General features: G+C 24.9%; 1 protein-coding gene across 2 annotated transcripts in view; it reads right to left on the bottom strand.

Annotated features, from left to right (window-relative positions):
• Positions 1 to 19,883, bottom strand: part of LOC129609122 (ABC transporter G family member 23) — a 30,058-nt gene that overhangs the window by 1,509 nt on the left and 8,666 nt on the right. For both annotated transcript variants that reach the window (XM_055521016.1, XM_055521006.1), the window contains 9 exons: positions 4,663 to 4,769; positions 3,943 to 4,102; positions 3,614 to 3,876; positions 3,456 to 3,549; positions 2,825 to 3,195; positions 2,447 to 2,675; positions 1,522 to 1,699; positions 251 to 437; positions 66 to 154 (listed from right to left, as the gene is read on the bottom strand). In XM_055521016.1, coding sequence (XP_055376991.1) covers positions 66 to 154; positions 251 to 437; positions 1,522 to 1,699; positions 2,447 to 2,675; positions 2,825 to 3,195; positions 3,456 to 3,549; positions 3,614 to 3,876; positions 3,943 to 4,102; positions 4,663 to 4,766 — 1,675 coding nt within the window. In that variant the 5' untranslated portion in view covers positions 4,767 to 4,769. The remainder of the gene's footprint in view (positions 1 to 65; positions 155 to 250; positions 438 to 1,521; positions 1,700 to 2,446; positions 2,676 to 2,824; positions 3,196 to 3,455; positions 3,550 to 3,613; positions 3,877 to 3,942; positions 4,103 to 4,662; positions 4,770 to 19,883) is intronic.

The following is a 19,883-nucleotide window of genomic DNA, read 5'->3' as shown; positions in this document are numbered from 1 at the left end:
AAAAATAAATAAATAAAATCAAACGCTTTCAAAAGAATTAAAATGTATGTTAAAAGGAATTAAACCTGCGACTAAAGTTCTATCCCAAATACCGTCAGCACGCTCACTAATGAATGTCGATGCTGTTGTTAGTGTTACGATGAAAAAAACAATTCTATATTAAGAAAATAATCAACGAAAAAATGTACAAAATAATTGCAAATGTTCATATACGAGTTATTAAATTATTTTTTATATACTTTTGTCTTACGTTATAAGTATTCCAGGTATTATAAATTTTTGATATTCTTCGTCAAATGATCCATAAATTGGTTTTAAAAAGTGTACGGGAATATTTGCAAAATGCTTCGGTATTCCACAATCAACCATAATATCTTGCATAAATGATTTATAAGCTTCATGAAGCTTCCTTTCGAGATGATATGCAATTTGTTGATCTAATAAAACAAAATTAAAAATTAAAAATAAAATATGAAATTAGATTTTTCTATGAGATACGACTTTGGTCGCACAGTTATAGTACCTATATATGTACATAGATAATATATACATTTAGTGTTTGTGGGGGGTTCAGATAAAATCTGAAGTTTTTTTAATATTACAGGTTAATTAATTTGAATATCAAGTAAAATAATTTAAATATTAAGTTAATCATAGTATTTTTTGGTATTTTTTTGGCTCTCAATATTGCATACTGTTTACTTTCTACACACATACATATATCTATGTATAAAACACATTGTTTGTCTTATTTTTATATTATGTAAGAATATAGTATTTCCTACATAAAAATTGCATTGAATTGTGCAAAACATAATTATGTTTTTGTTATCTTTTATTGGTTATTGAATCCAAATATTATTTTATAAACTTTAAGGAAAGAAGTTCTAGATACTAAATAGTATCGGTGAATGAATATTATTAATTCTATTTCAGAACATAAATTTGCACTTAAAGTTTAACAAGACAGTAAAACACTGCTCAGAAATCTGCCGATAGAAAAAGAAGACTTGTTTGTTTTATTCATTTAATTACATATGTATGTATACGTGTATGTACATACATATGTATGTATGTATGTATTTCTTATTTTATTTTAATTTTTTGCTAATTGAAATGAAATTGAATTTATTAGCTCTCTTTTACTTCAATGTAATAAGGAAAACATACGCACGTTTTTTGAATTTATAAATGGATATATGAAAAATAATAATGACCTTCATATCATTATAGAAGTATGCATGTATTTTTTTATGTGTATCATGTCTAACTTCATTTCTTTAAATTGTCTATTGAATGCGATAGAAAGTTTTTGAAAGTTTGCCAATGATCTTGAAAAAAATTTTAAGTGGGTGATTAAAAGCATTTTAATTTTAGAAAAAAAAATGGGAAATATTTTTATAAATAATTCTCTAGTAGACGGTCCAAAATTTTTGAGGAAATCCTTTCATAATTGCAAATTTTATATTAAACAGATGACTTAATGCTTAAAACAATGTTGTAGTTGCAGATTGTATTTACCTGACATATCTAGGCGTACCAATATTTGAAAGTTATTGATATTCCAATCTTCAGTAAATTGTCTTTCATCTAAAACAGATTGCATTGCTTCTGAAAAATTATGTGAAAAACGAATGTAACCTGCAACCTGTGCTTCATTCGCTGCTTTATATGCTTCCGCCTCCGAACTATAATATACCTAAAATGGAAGATTATACAATGAATTAAAATATACAGTACATTTGAAACTATGAGAGCTTGTATTGGACATGTGTATAAATAATAATTATTTTACAATGAATAATTTAATTTAAGAAATCATGCAAATAATTTAATATCTTCCTCTCATACGAATTACATAAGATGTAAAAATATTAAAAATTAAAAGTTTACATTTGTGTACGTATGTACGTATGTAGGAATATTAGTTTTGTTTATATGCACATGAATAATATCAATGTTTAATGTTGATGGTTTTGCATTGCGGATTCAGGAGTAAGGGGAACTAAAAGGCAAAAAATTTTTTATTGGCTAACTTTTTATTGGAAGTAGGCTACACTTTTGGCTGTGTTAGGTATATAACTTGGAAATATTCGAAGAAAAGGTGGCGCTATCAACAATGGCACTATTTTAAATTCAGATACTTCAGATAATTCTGAAAAAAGTGCATACGTCAAAGGAATAACATATTACGTTTTCTTTTGAATAAACCGTAATACTCACACAAGATTTACTCATGTGTTTTTTAAATATTAAATTAAATATTTAAAAGTTTTGGACGCCATCGATTACGCCATTTTATTTACAAATAATTTCATATTAATCTATATATGAATGCTCCTATAGATGGAATAAATTTTTTGTTTAAATATTATGTACTTATATAATTAATTAATTAAAAATATTTTTATATATACATGTACATATATTATATAAATATACTAACAGGTATTGTAATATCTTGATCAATATTTTGCATAAAACGACACGAAATTTTTGAAAATTCACAAGAATCATTGAATCGAGTAACAGTGACAAGTGTTTCATCATAGCATTGCTGTAAGCTGGCTTCTTCATTCACTATACCAATTTCAATGCCTTTTGGTGTTTTCCCAATAGCCAAAAAAAAGGGAATCAATGATAATAGTGGAAATATAAAAACAAAGGCCATGCTCCTAAAAATATGAAACAAAAAAAAATTATGTGTAAATAAATAACAAATCGAAAAATTAAATAATTTCATGTACATTGTTTTTATGCATATATAAATTATATTAAACTATGTATGTATGTATGTATAATAAAATAATAAATATTTATTTACGATGACTGCCTAACAAATTGAACCCAATTTTTAGCTAATAATGCTTTCATCCGTCTTGTTGAAGTAAAATGAAATGTGCCTATAAAGCCTGGTGCTCTTTGCTCTTGAAATGACATTCTTTTTTTGAATCGAAATTCTTCCCCTGTTTGTAACGTTGCAATTTTTTCATTTGTTTCAGATGTTATCACTTGAATGGGTGTATTTGAATTCTGTGTTTGTTCCTTTATTATTGATTTTTGTGCTTCGTCTGATTTACCCTGTTTTTGACTTAAAAGTAAGAATGCATCTTCAATTGAATTACACCCATATTTTGTCAGTATTTCTTCTGGGGAATTTTCAGCTAATAAAACTCCACTACGCATTAAACCGATCTATATAAGAAGATATAAAAATATGTATTTAATACATGATATATTTAGATATAATATTTAGTATATATATTATATATGTGCTTTGCATTCTATATAAATATAATAATTATGAATGTTTAATAAGACACTATATATCTAACACTTCAAAGAGTTCAAGATGTTAGTATAAATTCATTGTTAAAAGTTTAAAAAATAACATATAACTTATTCATGAGGGTACATGAAATATTAGCAGAAATTATTTAAGTAAGTATGCTTACACAGTTTGCTTGGCGAGCCTCTTCAATGTAATGTGTTGTTATGATTATAGCACATTTAGTTGTTTTTGTTATTTCTACTAAAAAATCCCAAATTCTAAAATTATAAATACATATGTACTTTGTCATAACTCAAAAATAATAATTATGAATTAATATACCTTTCTCTTAATATTGGATCTAAACCCACTGTAGGTTCATCTAAAATTAATATTTCTGGAATGTGAATCATTGCGCAAGCAAATGAGACTCGTCTTTGTTGACCTCCGCTACAATTTCCAATTAGTCTTTGTGGTGGCGGTAATTCAAGTAAATTTTTTAACATAATAAATTTATCAAATATATCCTCATCTGTCATACCATAAATCCGACCAAAATACCAAATTATTTCTTTGATTGACATTTGTTCTACTAAAGCTATATCCTGTTAAATATTATAAGAAGTTCAAAATTTAAAAATTAAAATAAATTTTCATTCTAGAATAATTACTTGTGGCATGTATCCAACTCTTGGTCCGGGTATACCACTGCCTGGTAAACCTGGTTTTAAGCCTAAAACTTTTATTTCACCACTATTTAATTGACGTTGACCGACAATACAGGATAAAAGTGTTGTTTTTCCACAACCTGAAGCACCTAGTAAACCATAACTAGAATATAAAAATAATATTTCTTTAGAATTGTTTTTCATCCAGTCTCAATTTTGAATATAATTTGATTTTAACTACTGTTGAATCGTGATCGTTTTAGTAATAAATTTTTTAAAATTGGAATTTCTAACTTTTTTAAAATTGTTACAATACAAAACTAATTAATAATAATTATGTTCATTATAGAATATATGTATAATAAGTAATAACATAAAATGGGTAAAAAATAAAAATTATTGATGATTCTTAAAGTTGCAATGCATATTAATTATCCCGTAAATATCTTTCTTGAATTATAAATTTTAATTTTGAAATTTGTTCCTGTACAAAGATTTGAATTTAGCAAAAATTTTACATAACACTAAACTAATCTTTAAATTATATTTTAAATAAGCTGGTATTATACAATCTAATATAATTTGTTTAAAATTATAAATTAAATTATAATTCATGAAATTCTTTTTTTACAAAATCACATCCTATTTATATAATCAATTTCATGTAAATTTATTAGTCATAAAGTAATTTTTGTTTGATTACTGTCGAAAAAATATACTTACATACTACTCCGCATAACTGTCATATTTAGACCATTCAATATTATAGCTGGTTTTTTCGGGTTCCCATAGTACTTGAAGCCATTTCTAACTTCAACTACCGCCATTATCTATGAAGAAAAATAAAAAAAAACTACGTTAAATAACTTTTTGATTTTTGTGAAGTTACATCTTAAATTTTGATGTTGTTAAATGGTAACACCAACGTAAATTATAAAATATTTTCTATATAAGTTATAACGACTTTCTAATTTTTATTTGAACATTCAAAAGAAATATTTTTTAAGATTGTAAATATGGGAATTTTTTTAAAAAATTGTGGGTACATATTTATCAAGATATGGGGTAGTTTGATTTGACGTGTCTTAATTAACATTAAAATAATTATTCAATTTACTTTTGCGGAAATCGGAACAGGAATTCCAGAACAATATAAATATCGGAATAGGAATTTTAGAAATCTTACATATAAATATATTTATGGTATATTTAATTTTTTGTAACCGTCATCTTGTCGCCCCAATGTTATGGTAGCATATCTTACAAAATAATGAAAATAGAACTAAAGTCCGAAAGATATACCTGAAAAAGTCAATTGAAAATGTAAGTAATTGACAAAAATATTCAAAAAAAATGCGACAAAGTGGCCTTTCTTATTAATCTTTCGCGGGCGTATTGATTTTATTACTATTTTTATTATTTTGTAAGATGCAATAATTTAACTTCAAATATTTTGAAGAAACCGAAAATTAAAATAAAAATAATAGCACTGTTACAGAAAATGCATTTTAAGCATTTCTTTTATAACTACATGCATTTTGAGAACACTAGTAAGCTTTCAGTTAACATTCCTCAAAAAATGTTAGTTGGGCTGTTAGTAGTGTTTCGCTTTATGCATTTCGAATTTCCTGAAAAGGTCGCCAGTTAGTTTCGGTAACAGTCAGAACTCAAATATCAAATTTCAATGAAATTCCATGAATTAGTTCTGTAGATATAGTAGAAAATGTAAAATCAAATCTTAGTCTCTGTTTCCGAGCTTTAATTTTTTCAAAAACATCACACAGACAGACAGACCGACATCTCTCTACAAATAGTTTTATTTGCACTTTAATATCTTTATCTTTTTAATTGCACCCTACTATGGAGAAAAGCGTTCCCAACAAATACTCGACATCCGAAATTTGGTGACATCACATAACCTCCCTTATTACGTATGCAATGCGATCGAATATATGCAGTCGGAATGATGACTATATTTCATTTTAAAAACTATGCTGATATTGCATTTACAATTGTTTTCTGATAAGCTGTTAACACATTGATGTTGTAAGTATAAAATGTAAAAGAAAATGTTTTTATTTTCCAACTCAATTTTTAAAACAAAAATATTTAAATTCATTTAACATTTCAAATTTAGTACTTTCTATCATTATTTTTAACATTTTAATTTCAGTTTATTCATTTTGAACCAACTACTTAGACTTATACCAATTCATGGACTGATACAATGCAATTTTTAAAAAAGAAGACTTGAATACTATTGATTTCATTATTGGCTCAACAGCTCTCAAACACGTGAAAAACTTTTTCACGTTTTTATCTGAACGAGATTAAATTATAAATTTCTTTATTCGAAAAAAATATAATTGTAATGTTTTAGCAAAATATTAATTTGAATATTCTAATTTTATAATTTATATTTTTTAATAATCAATTAATTAATTTATTATATTTTTTCTAATTTATTCGCTATTAGTTATAATTTGATTAGTCCTATATTTAGTTAATTGGTATAAATTATCATATATGTATGCATGCAAATTATGAAATTATTTAAAAATTAAAGTCTAAAACAATAAATTAACACGGTATTATACAGGGTGAATGTGTAAAGAATACAATTTTATAAACTACCATTTAGAATTTCAGATATTTTGATTGGCGATAGTTTTATTAAGAAGCAAAAGCTCAATGATTTTAGATGTTCAATGTTTAGTTTGTTTCATGAAGTACACTTATCTGTTTGTTCACTTATTTCAATATATATTTATACCCCCCGCATGAAGGGGAGGAATTTCTTTATTTCCTATATATGAAATTTTTTGAATAACTTCAAAATTAATTTTTTTATAAACTTTTTCCCGTTATATAAGATTTGTTTAAAGTAATAAAAAGTAAAAATAATCGTTAAAGCTCCGCATCTAGAACAAAATAACCATTTTAAAATTTTACAAGTCCTTTTAAAAAGTGAAAACTTAAAATTTTGTTAATTTATTCTAATTTTTCATATATACCACTACAAACACCTGTTAAATTTCTCTGAAAAATGAAGAGAATTTTCTTAAGCAAATTAATCAAACAAAAAAAAATTCCGTAGCGGACACATTTCGTACCGTCCCAATAAAATATGCAATTAAAATTTGCATGCTAACCCTATTTTAATTTTATTTATAAAATATTTCATCTAGTTAACCATATTATATGAATTTAAAATAATATCTTATTAAAACTTAAAAATTGAAATCGAAAACTTTTGTATAAATTTTCTTAGTAACCCTTTCATAACAAAATTTGCATATAATTACAAAATTTAATAACAAATTTCATAAATTGATATGAGCTTAACACATTAGCAGAGCGTTTCTGCACAAGTACATGTTCATATACATCGGTACTTATTTTATACAAATTGACTACACTTACGACAATTATTGGTGGTAAGCAACCTGTTATTATCATAGGTTAATTACTGTTTGATAATGTAAAAGAGGAAAGCAAAGTGTTATTGTCAATTAAGTGTGATCATACTTTTGTATCATACCTATGTATATTTGAATATTTGGGAACATATGTATGTATGTACATAGTACATATATAAAATTAAAAATTAAAAAATTAAATTTTTTAATTTTAGTACACATTATAGTGCCTAAACATATGTACATGCAAGTATACACGTATATTAATATTTTTTTAATATAAATAATTATTTATTTTTTATCTCGCGTGTACGCGTATATCTCAAGTTCTGCTGAACCGATTTTGATGAAATTTTATACACAGGTTTATTTCCACCATGGCACGGAATGATCAACTTTTGGTATATATCAGACCTCGGGAACTGCACTTTTTAGCAGGCCTGTTTGACATTTTTGAACATTTTGAAGAAAGTATTCAACCGATTTACCTGAAATTTCATATATAAGCTTTTCTCGACCGTCCGCTAAAATTCCTAACTTTTGGAAGAAATCAGGCATCAGCAACTGGACGTTTACTACGAGCCAAATATACATTTTTGCGTATATAAAGGGATATAATTGACCGATTTCATTGAAATTTAATACATGAATTCCTCGTATTAAAACAATGAACATATAAATTTTTTGGAAAGATCAGGGCTCGAAAACTGATTTGCGGGCCGATTTTACATTTTTCACCAATACGGAACGAATTGATGGAATTTCTTGAAATTTAATATTTGAGTTCTGGTTAACTGGCGAGCATTTCTGGGAATTCGGGTAGCACAAAGCGAAACTCCACTAAGAGCCAAATTTACATTTTTCTAGATATGTTAACTATAAGCTTACTAATGTCCTAAAAATTGGAAAGAAGTTTTTAACAGACATTTTTATAATATTCTGTAACTCTTTCACTTAACTAGACAATATACAATGCGGTCGGTTATGTGCTGACCACATCAGATTTTCATTATTATTATTATTTATATATTTTCCTTATTTTTCATAAAAAGGTTTAAACCTAAAAATAGTTAACATAACATAGAAAACTTAAAAATAAATAAAAAAGCGCTGCCCTGGTAAGAGGGCACTATAACTCTGTTGTGAGTTGCTCTCTCATTATAGTGATAGAGTTTGTATGAAGAAAAAAAAGTTATCACCGTCCTGTTTACGTTTTAAGTCATTCATTTTTAAAAATACGTAAAAAAATTTTTTTATAGAAAAATTTTGGTGTTTTATTTTAATTTTTACAAAAAAAAATTGCCAAAAGAAGGAAGCTTGTATTCAAAATAAGTTTTATTAAAAATGTATTTCATAAAATTTATAGAAAATCAATTGGCAAACACCTTCCTCATTGCCATTTAAAAGAAAAATTTTCATAGGTTAAATTGACCAATTTCGAAGCATATTTTCCTTTTAACACAAACCTTTACTGAAAACATGTTTCTATATTAAGAAAATATTAGATATATTAATATATTATTGCTAACTTAGAATTAGTACAAAATATCTTTAACAAATCAAAACTTTGAAATTTACCAAAATAGAATATTTGGATAAAAAAAGTACGTTCGAAAATCATAGTATGTCTAAATTTCTACAACATTGTTAAAATTTTGTTTCTATGATGCAAAATTATTCCAAGTTTAAAAAAAAACGCAGTATAGAAATAATAATTTGTTGCTACTGAATACATTTTTGCATATATGTACTCGTACATACAACTAATATCATTTAAACAATAAATCTACAAAAGTAAAATCTTTAATTATTAAAGTTTAACTATAGTTATGCAAAAAATGATTTTTAAATAAAAAAATAATACAAATAAGAAAATATTAAACAAACGAAAAGAACAATAAATTGAGGAAAAATATACGAATTATATCGAAGTTGACTCGATTGAAGCAGCTCGGAAAAAGTTTTTAATGCGGTGGCCTTATACTTACCAGGGCTCTGTAAAGTAGCATCTATTGCCGCTTTAAGGCAAATGAACAAAGTGCCAAATATAAATATTAAATTTAGTTAATTCAAAAATTTACCTTCGAAGTATTTGTCCAACCTCGACAACTATAAAATTTCTAAGAATTATTAAGAAAATTAAACACAGATATTGTTTCCATTTTATTTGATAATTATTGTTGATCATAATAATTGTATGTATTCAAAAAATATTATACTATGTAAGTACATTGAATTGTGTGAATAAATATGCAAACAAAAAATACAATTTTGGAAGATTTTTTTTATAATTCCATTTAAAGAAACACAAGATATCTATATACACACATACGTATATAAACAGTGAAACTTCAATAATTCGGAATCATTTTGACATCAAATATAAGTGGTAACTCGTAATTAGTTTGACGTCAAATTTAAGTGGGAAATAGATGAAGTAGTAAAATATGAAACACAATCAAATATTCCAGAATGTTAAATCCAACAAAATGTTTTATTCAGAAATTTGGGCGAATATTCAATTCTCATATGAATTTACGAAATTAGTTTTTGACTTTTTTTGCTATTTTCTGCATAACTGGCATAAATTTGAAAAGTTTCAAGAGAAGTTATGGTATTAAAAAAAAAGTAAAATTATATGCGAATATCAAAACATACGATTTTGACAATTTAAATTTGAAATTCATTCTATAAAATAAATAATACATAGAGGCGTTTATGGTTTATACATAATATGATAAAGGCTGTTTAGAGGCGTTTCAAAAGCTGATTTCTTTTATAAGCTAGAAGCCAGGTTATGTACATTAAATTAAACAAAACAGACTTCGTGTGTAAAGTTGTAATTCGTTTTGAAAAAGTATCCGTTGGTGTGTAATGTGTTGTATGTAAAGTGAAAAACAGTTGGTATTTCAAGCCAATGGTGTTTTTAACAAGTGAAAATATACTGTTTTTAAAATTAATCTAGTACATTAATTAAAATACTTCTATTTATATACTAAAATATGTCAAATTACTGCGCAAAAAAAGGAAAAAGTTTTAACATAGTTCGACGGTTAAACAAGTGATTTAAGATAAATAATAATATTTTTTGATAGCATAACATTTACGATTATCTTTTCATTTTCAATAAAGATTTGAAAAGCTTACCTTTACAAAATTTCTGAAGGTGGTAACTTGAAGGGGGTTGGTATTTATTAGTTTCTAAAAGCTAAAGCTACGACTTAATTAGAAGAAAAACGATGTCAAAAATTTTGAAAACAAAAAACGGCTTTTAGATAACGGTAAATATTTTGTCATTTTAATTTTCAACTAAAGCTGCGGTAGAAGAAGCATATCGATATCCTTCTACATTTGCGGTATTTAATAAATATTTGTAGTTTCGTTACAATTAATAGTCAAAAACGTACATTCTTAAGACTTTTGAGGAACAATAACTTTTAGAAGGGCGGAGATAATTATAGAATATTTGAAAGTCTAATTACGTAGAAAATTTCAGTACGAGTATCAAAATTTCTTATAACTTCAAAATGTATACGAGTATTAAAAAATGAAATTTAAAAAAATTTAGGATTGCCCCAACCAAAACTTTATAAATTAAAATATTATTTATTTCGGAAAAAGCTCTCTTGCAACATCGCTCACTTTTGATCCATAGTTTTTTTTTGTATGTATTTTTATATTGTATTTAATAATGCTTGTAAGTATGCCAAATAAGCCGGTATACATATTACTGAATGAAATCGAAAGTGGTACTCGTATTTCTTGTTTGGCTTTTTTAAAATAACTACATATTGTTATTAGTTCATAAAAAATATAAAAAAAGAAGAGAAAATAATAAATAAAGTTGTCTTAAGTGTAAGAAGGAATTGTGTATTGCTCAAAAAAGGTCAATCGTATCGTATTAGGTATAAATGGACGTACATAAGTGTGTAAAAATGTATGTATTATATTACAAAGAAAATAGTGGATGTTGCATTATAACAAGTTTTGCAACAGAGAAACAATAAAAGAAAAAATTTTTTTCGAAATTGAAGTTCAATGAATAATCGAAAATATTCATTTTTGTTTTTTTTTTTTTTTATATTGTAATCTTATAAACTTTTGTATTAAATAAAATTAAGTTTTCTTCATTAACCTATTGCAAATTGATTTCATTTTAACAAAAAAAAAATAATAATTTTTAGAGTTTATATAAGGTTACGTAAATTCATAAATTTTAAATTAAAAAGCTATTAAATTTCAATTAACTTTCAAGAATAATTGAGAAAAAATTGATAGAAGGAAGTGTAATATGTATAAGAAAAATTTTTAAACTTAATTTCAATATCCTATATATTTACATTTTTCGGAATGAAATCCGAGTAACAAAACACGTCACAAGCGCTATAAGAGATATACATTCATGTGCGTATTGCATTTGTTTATTTAATTTATTAACAACATATTTTTCCGAACCTATATTATTATGGAATTAAATTTGGTTTATAATTAATAATGCTATTAAGGAGTGGTATAAATATTGTACTTTAAAATTTTCTCGTACTTTTAGGGGCATTTGAAGTTTTGTGACTGTTTTGCTTATCCAATCTGCCTCACAATATCTCGGCTGGGTAAAATTTTTTTAATGTAACGCGAATTTGTAAAATATTAGCAAATATTCAGTACTATATTGGCTTTGATGCGTTTAAGTTTTTCGAAATCAAATTAAAATTAACTATAATAATATTATCTCATTTCCTATTTATATAAAAATTAAAATTTTCTTCAGAAAATAACGAAGATTTACTACAGAAATGATCCTGTGAAGTGTAGTGTGGTATGTCCGCAATAGTGAAATTTATAGGAATTCAAATGGGGGTCTCTGAAGTAAATGATGAAATAATAAATGATGGCCACATTTGAAGATGCATATAAATATTGAGGCCTTTCGACTAATAGAGGAGAGAGTTGGGATAAATAACTAAAATGAACGAGACTTTTCGGTTTAATCTAAGGTGTTGAGGCAGCACTTCTATGCCTTCCTTCAAAGGATTCAAAAAAATGACCATTGTAAGTATATTTTATTATGCAGATAAAGTTTTCAAATTAAAGAAAACTTAGAAAACTGAAAACATTTTATTGATGTGAAAATTCTTTAAAACATTTTACTTATATACGCTTATACCATAATTCACCTACTAATTTTAAAAATTATAATTATAACAAAAATGTATTTGTATTTTAAAATTTTGTTTATGACAGTACTTTTAAAATTAAAATCGCATGTCCATATGATAATAAAACGATATGAAAAAAGTTATTTTAAATAAATTCATTTACATATGTTACTCTTAAATTACAAGAAACAGAAAAATAAATAATTATCTGTTATAATTAATGTATAAAGTAATTTAAGTTTTAATTAATTTAATTATTGTTATATTAGAATAGAGCAAAGAGGTTGCTGCCATATAGAATATAATCTGCATAAAATTCTGACTTACCAACTAATTGCATATATGTATATAGAAAGGTAAATTGATTGTACGGAATTGATGGTATAAAAAAGATTAATTATTTCTTAACTATACTCATTTGAATTACGTATACATAATATATATGTAGTTATGTAAGTACATAACGAATTTATACATAAATAATTAATTAGAAAATTTCTCTAATCGGATAAAATAGAAAAAAATTATTATTTGCGTTAATCTAAAGTTTTTTAGGTTCAATGCTAAAATGTATGTAAATTAATAACTTTTTAATTATTTTTATATTTTTTCCTAGAATATTAGAAGTAAAAAAGCATTATTTGCTGAATAAAATGTATTTGAATTAATTTAGATTTAAATTATGCCTATATACGATAAAGGAAAATCAAAATTAGTTTACTATTGTAATTTATTTCTCATACGAATTCAACATCTAAGTGCATTCATAAAATGACTGTATAAATACAGTTATACATATTTTATTTATTTTCACAAATTGCTCTTATAATACAAACATTAAAAATTTCAAAAATACATTAATGGAGTGCTATATCAAATTTATATACAATTTGGTAATTGAGGAGAATGTCATTTGATGGTACTTATATGTATGTCCATACTAAAAATAGAATGTACTCGTACGTATGTACATACTAAAAACTGTATAAGAAATAAGAAAAAGTTCTTCATTTTAAAATAAATTAAAATATTTTTGTTTAAATCATGGATGTCAAAAGTGCGGCCCGTGGGCCGCATGCGACCATTTTCTTATTTTGGTGCGGCCCTCTAAAACGAATTGTTAAAATATTATTATGGTTTAAACTTGCAATTCTACGATTGGCTACTACAAATATGCAACCCAATATTTTAGGACTTGTTCAACAGAAGCAGTGTCACTCAGCTCCCAGTACTTCTAATAAAAAATAAATAAACGTTTATACACCTTAAAAATTGAATTAATTGTTTTATTTTGTGGCCCTTTTGTCATACAGAATATTGGAAATTGGCCCATAATGAAAAATCATTTCTTATAAAATTCTCAAAGATGTTTTTTAGTGCAGATATGGTTGATTTTGCTATATAACTTTTATAATATAAAAAGTAGACTTGAACTGTAAAGCTAAAACAAAATTAATTTTAAAAAGCGTTTTTTCTTTTATTACTACAGTTTGACATTTTTGTAGTCATGCGAAAACAGATGACAACTCCATAATATGAGTGTATTTATTTTTTTATTTTTATTTTACATATTACAAATACAAACATACATATATTATACTTAATATTAATTTAAAAATATTGATTTATTTTAAACTAAAAACTGCATTAAATCAATCAGAATATTACAGATTATCTAAAATTACAATACATATATTATTAATTAAGTTCCCATCAAATATAGGATCAAAATAATACATAATAACTAAAAGCAATTATGAGCTTTTTAATCGTGTCTTTTGTTAGTTAAATTAAATGTGTTCTCGAACTTGTTGAAAATGGGCTACGAAAATATCAGAAGACAACACCTAAGATTAGAATTGATGACGGTTTTATTAAAAAAATCGGTAGAAATCAAATCAGATTTCATAACATCCTGTCATAAGGTAAGTCAATTTATTTGAGCCTGGGGGAGAAAAATAGAATTTTCCCATAGGAAGGTGACGAAGCGCAATTATTAAATCGACTCAAGTTTATTATTATGAATATTGTAATAAGGTAACCAAATCTGTGATAGAGCTTGTCTTGCCAATTATATAGTTATGTAGTGATTTATAACTTGTTATTAAAGCAAATTCTAAGGACCAGTGAGTGAATCAATTCTTCTATAAATTTGGCCAATTAATTTATAAACTGAAATCATTGGTTGCCTTTGTCTGGGTTTATCTCGTATACGAATACACATCTTAATGATACGAGATTATAACAAAAGTAAAGCGTTTATATTATCATGTAAATATTTGTTTTTACTTTAAGTTTAAACGCTGCATAAATCTATGTTTAAAATATTAAATCATGAGTGCAATAAACATCTGTTTTGACATTTACATATTATATAAAATCAATATCTTTTACATCTTATACATTCAATAAAACCGCGTATATTTATGCATATTACACAAACATATATATGTATGTATTTCACACATTTTTACCTAAGATATTACGCCTATTAAAAAATTTTAGATGACCAAAAAATTCACATTTGTTTAGTATTTGACATAAAACTATATTTCTACATTTATAAATACATATGTATGTACGTTTCATTTTATTATTAACTAAAAACAAATGAAACCGGTCTTATATAACCTTAAACTTTTTCAATAATAAAAAAAAAGCAAGAATTTTGTTTAAGTTTTAAATATGCAAGATCATGGACAACATCAATGTTATCAAAGATTTTATCAACCACGTTCTCTCTGGATAAATTGATTTTATTTTTTCTATACTAATCTTGTAAGAGCTTTAAAAAAAAAATGCATTAAGTATGTAGAATTTCTATTTAGTATCATAGATTAACGCTCACATAATTGGAAAATATTTTTAAGTTCAATATAGTTGCATAATTTTTATAACTCTTCCGTTAAGGTTCACGATTTTCCTTTTTCACAAAAGCTTTTTTAACATGCTGTATATAGCATTAAATGTTGCAAGATATTTAAAGGTAATTAAATTATAAAAAAAAAAATAAAAACATTAACGTGTTTATATTTTTTTTTATTAATTACAACACAGAAATAAAACTATGAAGATTACGAACTTAAGTATGTATGTATACTAGCCATTTTAATAAACACTCATTTTTGACTTTAAATTAAATTGAAAGATTTGAAAAGTTATAAGAAAACGAAACCAAATGAAATTATATTTTCAATAAACATACATGCATTCGTACATGTGTATGTATGAAAAAAAAGTAATTAACTATAAATTAATTCAAATTTTATGTATTTTTGACTACTGCAAATAGATTAATAATTGAATTAGTAATTTTTAATTGCTAAAAGAGTTGTAAGCTGCAAAGTTCATGTCAATTAATCAAACCATTCATGTTAATTAATCAAATATTTCAATGATTACAGGATTAAAGAGAAAATATATGTAAGTGCAAATAGAGAACAATAAGTGAGAAAAGTCTGAAATGTACTTTACTTGCTAAATAAGAGATACGCTTAAAAAAAAATTAAAAAACAATTAATGAAGTATATACCCATTGACGTAAGCAAATAATTGAGTTTAATTTTAAACTCATTTTCTAATTCAATTAGAATACTGTCAAACTAATGTTGTTTCTCTGTTAATGCATTTCAATTTACAGTTTTTTTCTCATTTTCAATACAAATTCAAGTAATCAAGCGCTTTGTTGTTTGTATTGCAATATTTAAAATGTAAATTTTGTTCGTAAAATTTTCACAGCAAAATACTAAGCAATCATTTCTGTCAATCATCTACATAATTGTAAATATGTATGTATATACAATTTTACATTTAATATTCAATGCATGCGATTCATAATAAGGGCTTTAAAAACAAATAAAATTACTTGTGAGCTTAAAGAAGTAAAGACACTAGGCCAATGATTGCCTCGTTTATTTCGTTTAACTCGAATTTTTTGACAACTGAAATAAATCGCACTAAGTATTTTTTATTGGAGGTATTTCATTTATTAAGTAAAGCAAAACGTCTCGAAATATCCATTATTTAGTTTAAGTAATGTTATTCATTATTTAGTCAACCAGGTTTCAACATTAAGATTGCATCAGCATGTAGGAAAAACATGATTACTTTGTAGCTATGCGTTATTAATGCCATATGCTCGCGAAAAATTTTATTTTAAATCTATACTTCATTTTTTTTTACAAGATTTTTTCATTTTATAAAAATTGAGTTTTAGACCGAATGCTGTGCAAATTTGCAGCTGTCAATGACCTTAAATGATATAACTTTTCCTCTACTTCTGTATGCATATGCGTTTTCAATTTAAAAATTTTTTCATTTTCTTTTCATGTCAATCAAAATTAATCCAATGCTATAAATCAGTTAATTATTATATTACCACATAATTATGCTTTTGATAAACCAGAAAACTGATGTGATTCACATATATATGCGCGTATATGTATTTCAAATGAATATATATATATGTATATATATGTATAAAAAAATTAATAATGAAATATGTAAGATATAAACACAGAATATCAATTCGATTGTTTTATGCTGATTTTAAGATTGATGTTGGCATGAAATAAAAAATTATAAAGAAAGAAATGCTGTTAATAAAACCTTAAACGGAAGTACTACAAATTTTTTTTTGGAAATTACAGAATCTGTCGAACTTTTATAAAAGCAAAAATATGTAACAATAAACATCCTCTTACCGAAAAAAAAAACACAAATTTCTTATGCCTTAACAAAAATAATGTAATTAATTAATAATAAAATTTAAACTTAATATCAATATAACATTTTTGAAAATTATTAATTTGAAATTTCTCCTAAATTAATGCAAAATTAGACAGTGTAATAAAAGAATACTACGTATTTCAATTGATCTCGGTTTTATTAGATTTTAATAATGATACTGTAAAAGGGAAACTGTTAAAAGTAAATGTGTCATTTTATAAAGCACGGGTTCTAAACGTTATCGGCTACATTTTTTTGTTACAAATTTGTATTATAAAACTTAATTTTTAGCATATTGCAGTTATTATTATAAATTAGTTTAATTATTTTTAGTAAATAATACATACATATATAAATAAATATTGTATATAAAAGTACATAAGTATAGGCACACACATAAGATAAACTGTATATGTATGTACATCATGTAAGGCACGAAGTGTTATCCATACATATGTGTTAACGAAGCTTCCTAGTATAAAAAGACTTTGAAAAATTGTTAATTATTGTAAATATTAGAAGTAAACTTATTTAAAAAACAATAATTGAATATTTTAATGGAATATATGCGAAAAGAATTATTAATCAGTTTAAAATTAATTTTGTATATTAACATGCACATTTTACTTAGATATATAATAACATTTGAATTAGAAAAATAATAAAAATTATTTTGAAATTCATTTTATTTATTTCATTTTTCAAAGAAAAAGGGAACAAATTTATTATAAATAAATTTATTTCTGAATTGTAAAATTTACATTTAAAATTACTTTATCATTAAATTTTTTTTTCCAAGAAATCAAATCAATAATAACCACTCATAATCTTATAAAATTTACACACATATACAATATAATATATACATATGTGTAGGTACTATGTACGTATGCACAGAAAATGTTGCAATTTAAATTTGAAATAAATTTAACAACAGCTTGCATTCTGGCTCATAACATACCTTTGAATATATACAAAATATACATAATTTATAACCTGAGTGTTAAAAACATCATAATTTATTAAAATCTTTACACGTGATAAACAAGTTCAAATTTTAATTTTTGAAAAAATAAGAAGAAAAGAAGAAAATAAAATGTATATAGAGAAAAAAAATATTTAAAATGAAAATTACAAAATTGAGGTCAAATAATACATAAGTATTATGTAAGAAAAAAGAAAATAGAAAGATTTTCAAAATTCAATTAATCAATCAGATCTACCAAACTATTGTTCAACGAAAAATATATAAGCGAGACAAGCTTGTTTAATGAAAAATACAGGTAATCATTACAATTTAAAGTTTTATAAAAAAATAACAAATCTTTTTAAAAATATAAATACATACATACTCATAAAATACTGATATAGATACATACACGCATTTTATTTTTTAAAATTTAAGATTTTAAACATTAAATATATTACAAGTGGTTTTTACACTTTTAAAAATTATATATACAAAATATTTTCGCCAGTGTTTTTAAGATTACAAATTTGAGATACGCCAGATGGTAACGCAACTGTTAATATTAGTTCATTCAATTTATATAACAATGTCAATAAATTATGTATTTAATGATTTTTCAATAAAAAAATATTCAGTGTTGCTCTGTACAAAATTTGATGACTGTATCGGAACACGCGTATGTATTTAAAAAAAATTAAGTAGTTTTGAGGTGGTTTTAAAAAGAGAAAGACATAAGTTTCTTAAAAAAAAATTCTTTTTCTAGTCAAATAATTCGTTTGAAGCTAGTCAAATCTATTTAATTTAAATTCGATTGAAGCAGCGGTTTGAGTTTAACAGACATATGCAACTCCAAATACTGCAAAACATATAAAGTTCTTAACTTTTCCATAAATTAGTTCGATACAGATGGTAGCTAACTAAACAAAAATATTCCGAAATTTTCGCAAAAACAAGTTTAATAACAGAACCAACATTCAACTAAAATTAAATAACATTTACAGTTAAAAGTTTAAATACAGCATTGAAGAAATTTTATCATGGCTATATTTTATAATTCTGTTGGATAGTATTCGTATAGGTATTAAAAAGTCAACACGATTAACTCTATCTTTTCTCGTTTTTTCTTAAAGTTTTATAGACCACAAACATTTTGATGCTGTATTAAAAATTTGTATGGTTTTTGAATGGAAAGAAAAAATAGATGTTTTTCAACGCTATATTAAAGTTCTAATATGCGTTATAGCACTTTCTTTGTCAAGCAAGCGTAAGCAGTCATTACCAATATACAAGATCTAAAACAAATATAGAAGATCTAAAATGTTTGAAAAGTGTATATAATCTAACTTTAATGCATAAAAGAAAATGATATTCATGTTTTAATGTTATGCATATTTTAATAATATGAATGAATGCAATAGAGGAGATGAAAATAAAAAAAATGAAGAATTCAACAAGCCAGTTTACCAAACACAAAAATTACCAGTTCGCATTCCCCCACCGGTTTAGTGGCGGACCATTCCACCGCCATGAGCACCGTCGAAATATCAACCTGAAAAACCACACATCCATCAGGCAGCCCTATCGATAGCTCTATCCCCAACTCCTCGCAGAATACGCCCACCCCCGTACCATCCATGGTCCTAGAACCATCCGTATAGATGGACAACCCCT

The sequence above is a fragment of the Condylostylus longicornis genome, unplaced genomic scaffold, assembly GCF_029603195.1.
Source record: "Condylostylus longicornis isolate FDR11 unplaced genomic scaffold, ASM2960319v2 ptg000004l, whole genome shotgun sequence".
Classification (NCBI taxonomy): Eukaryota; Metazoa; Arthropoda; class Insecta; order Diptera; family Dolichopodidae; genus Condylostylus; species Condylostylus longicornis.
Note: the sequence above shows the minus strand (reverse complement) of the source record. Positions and strands in the feature narration are given on the sequence as shown.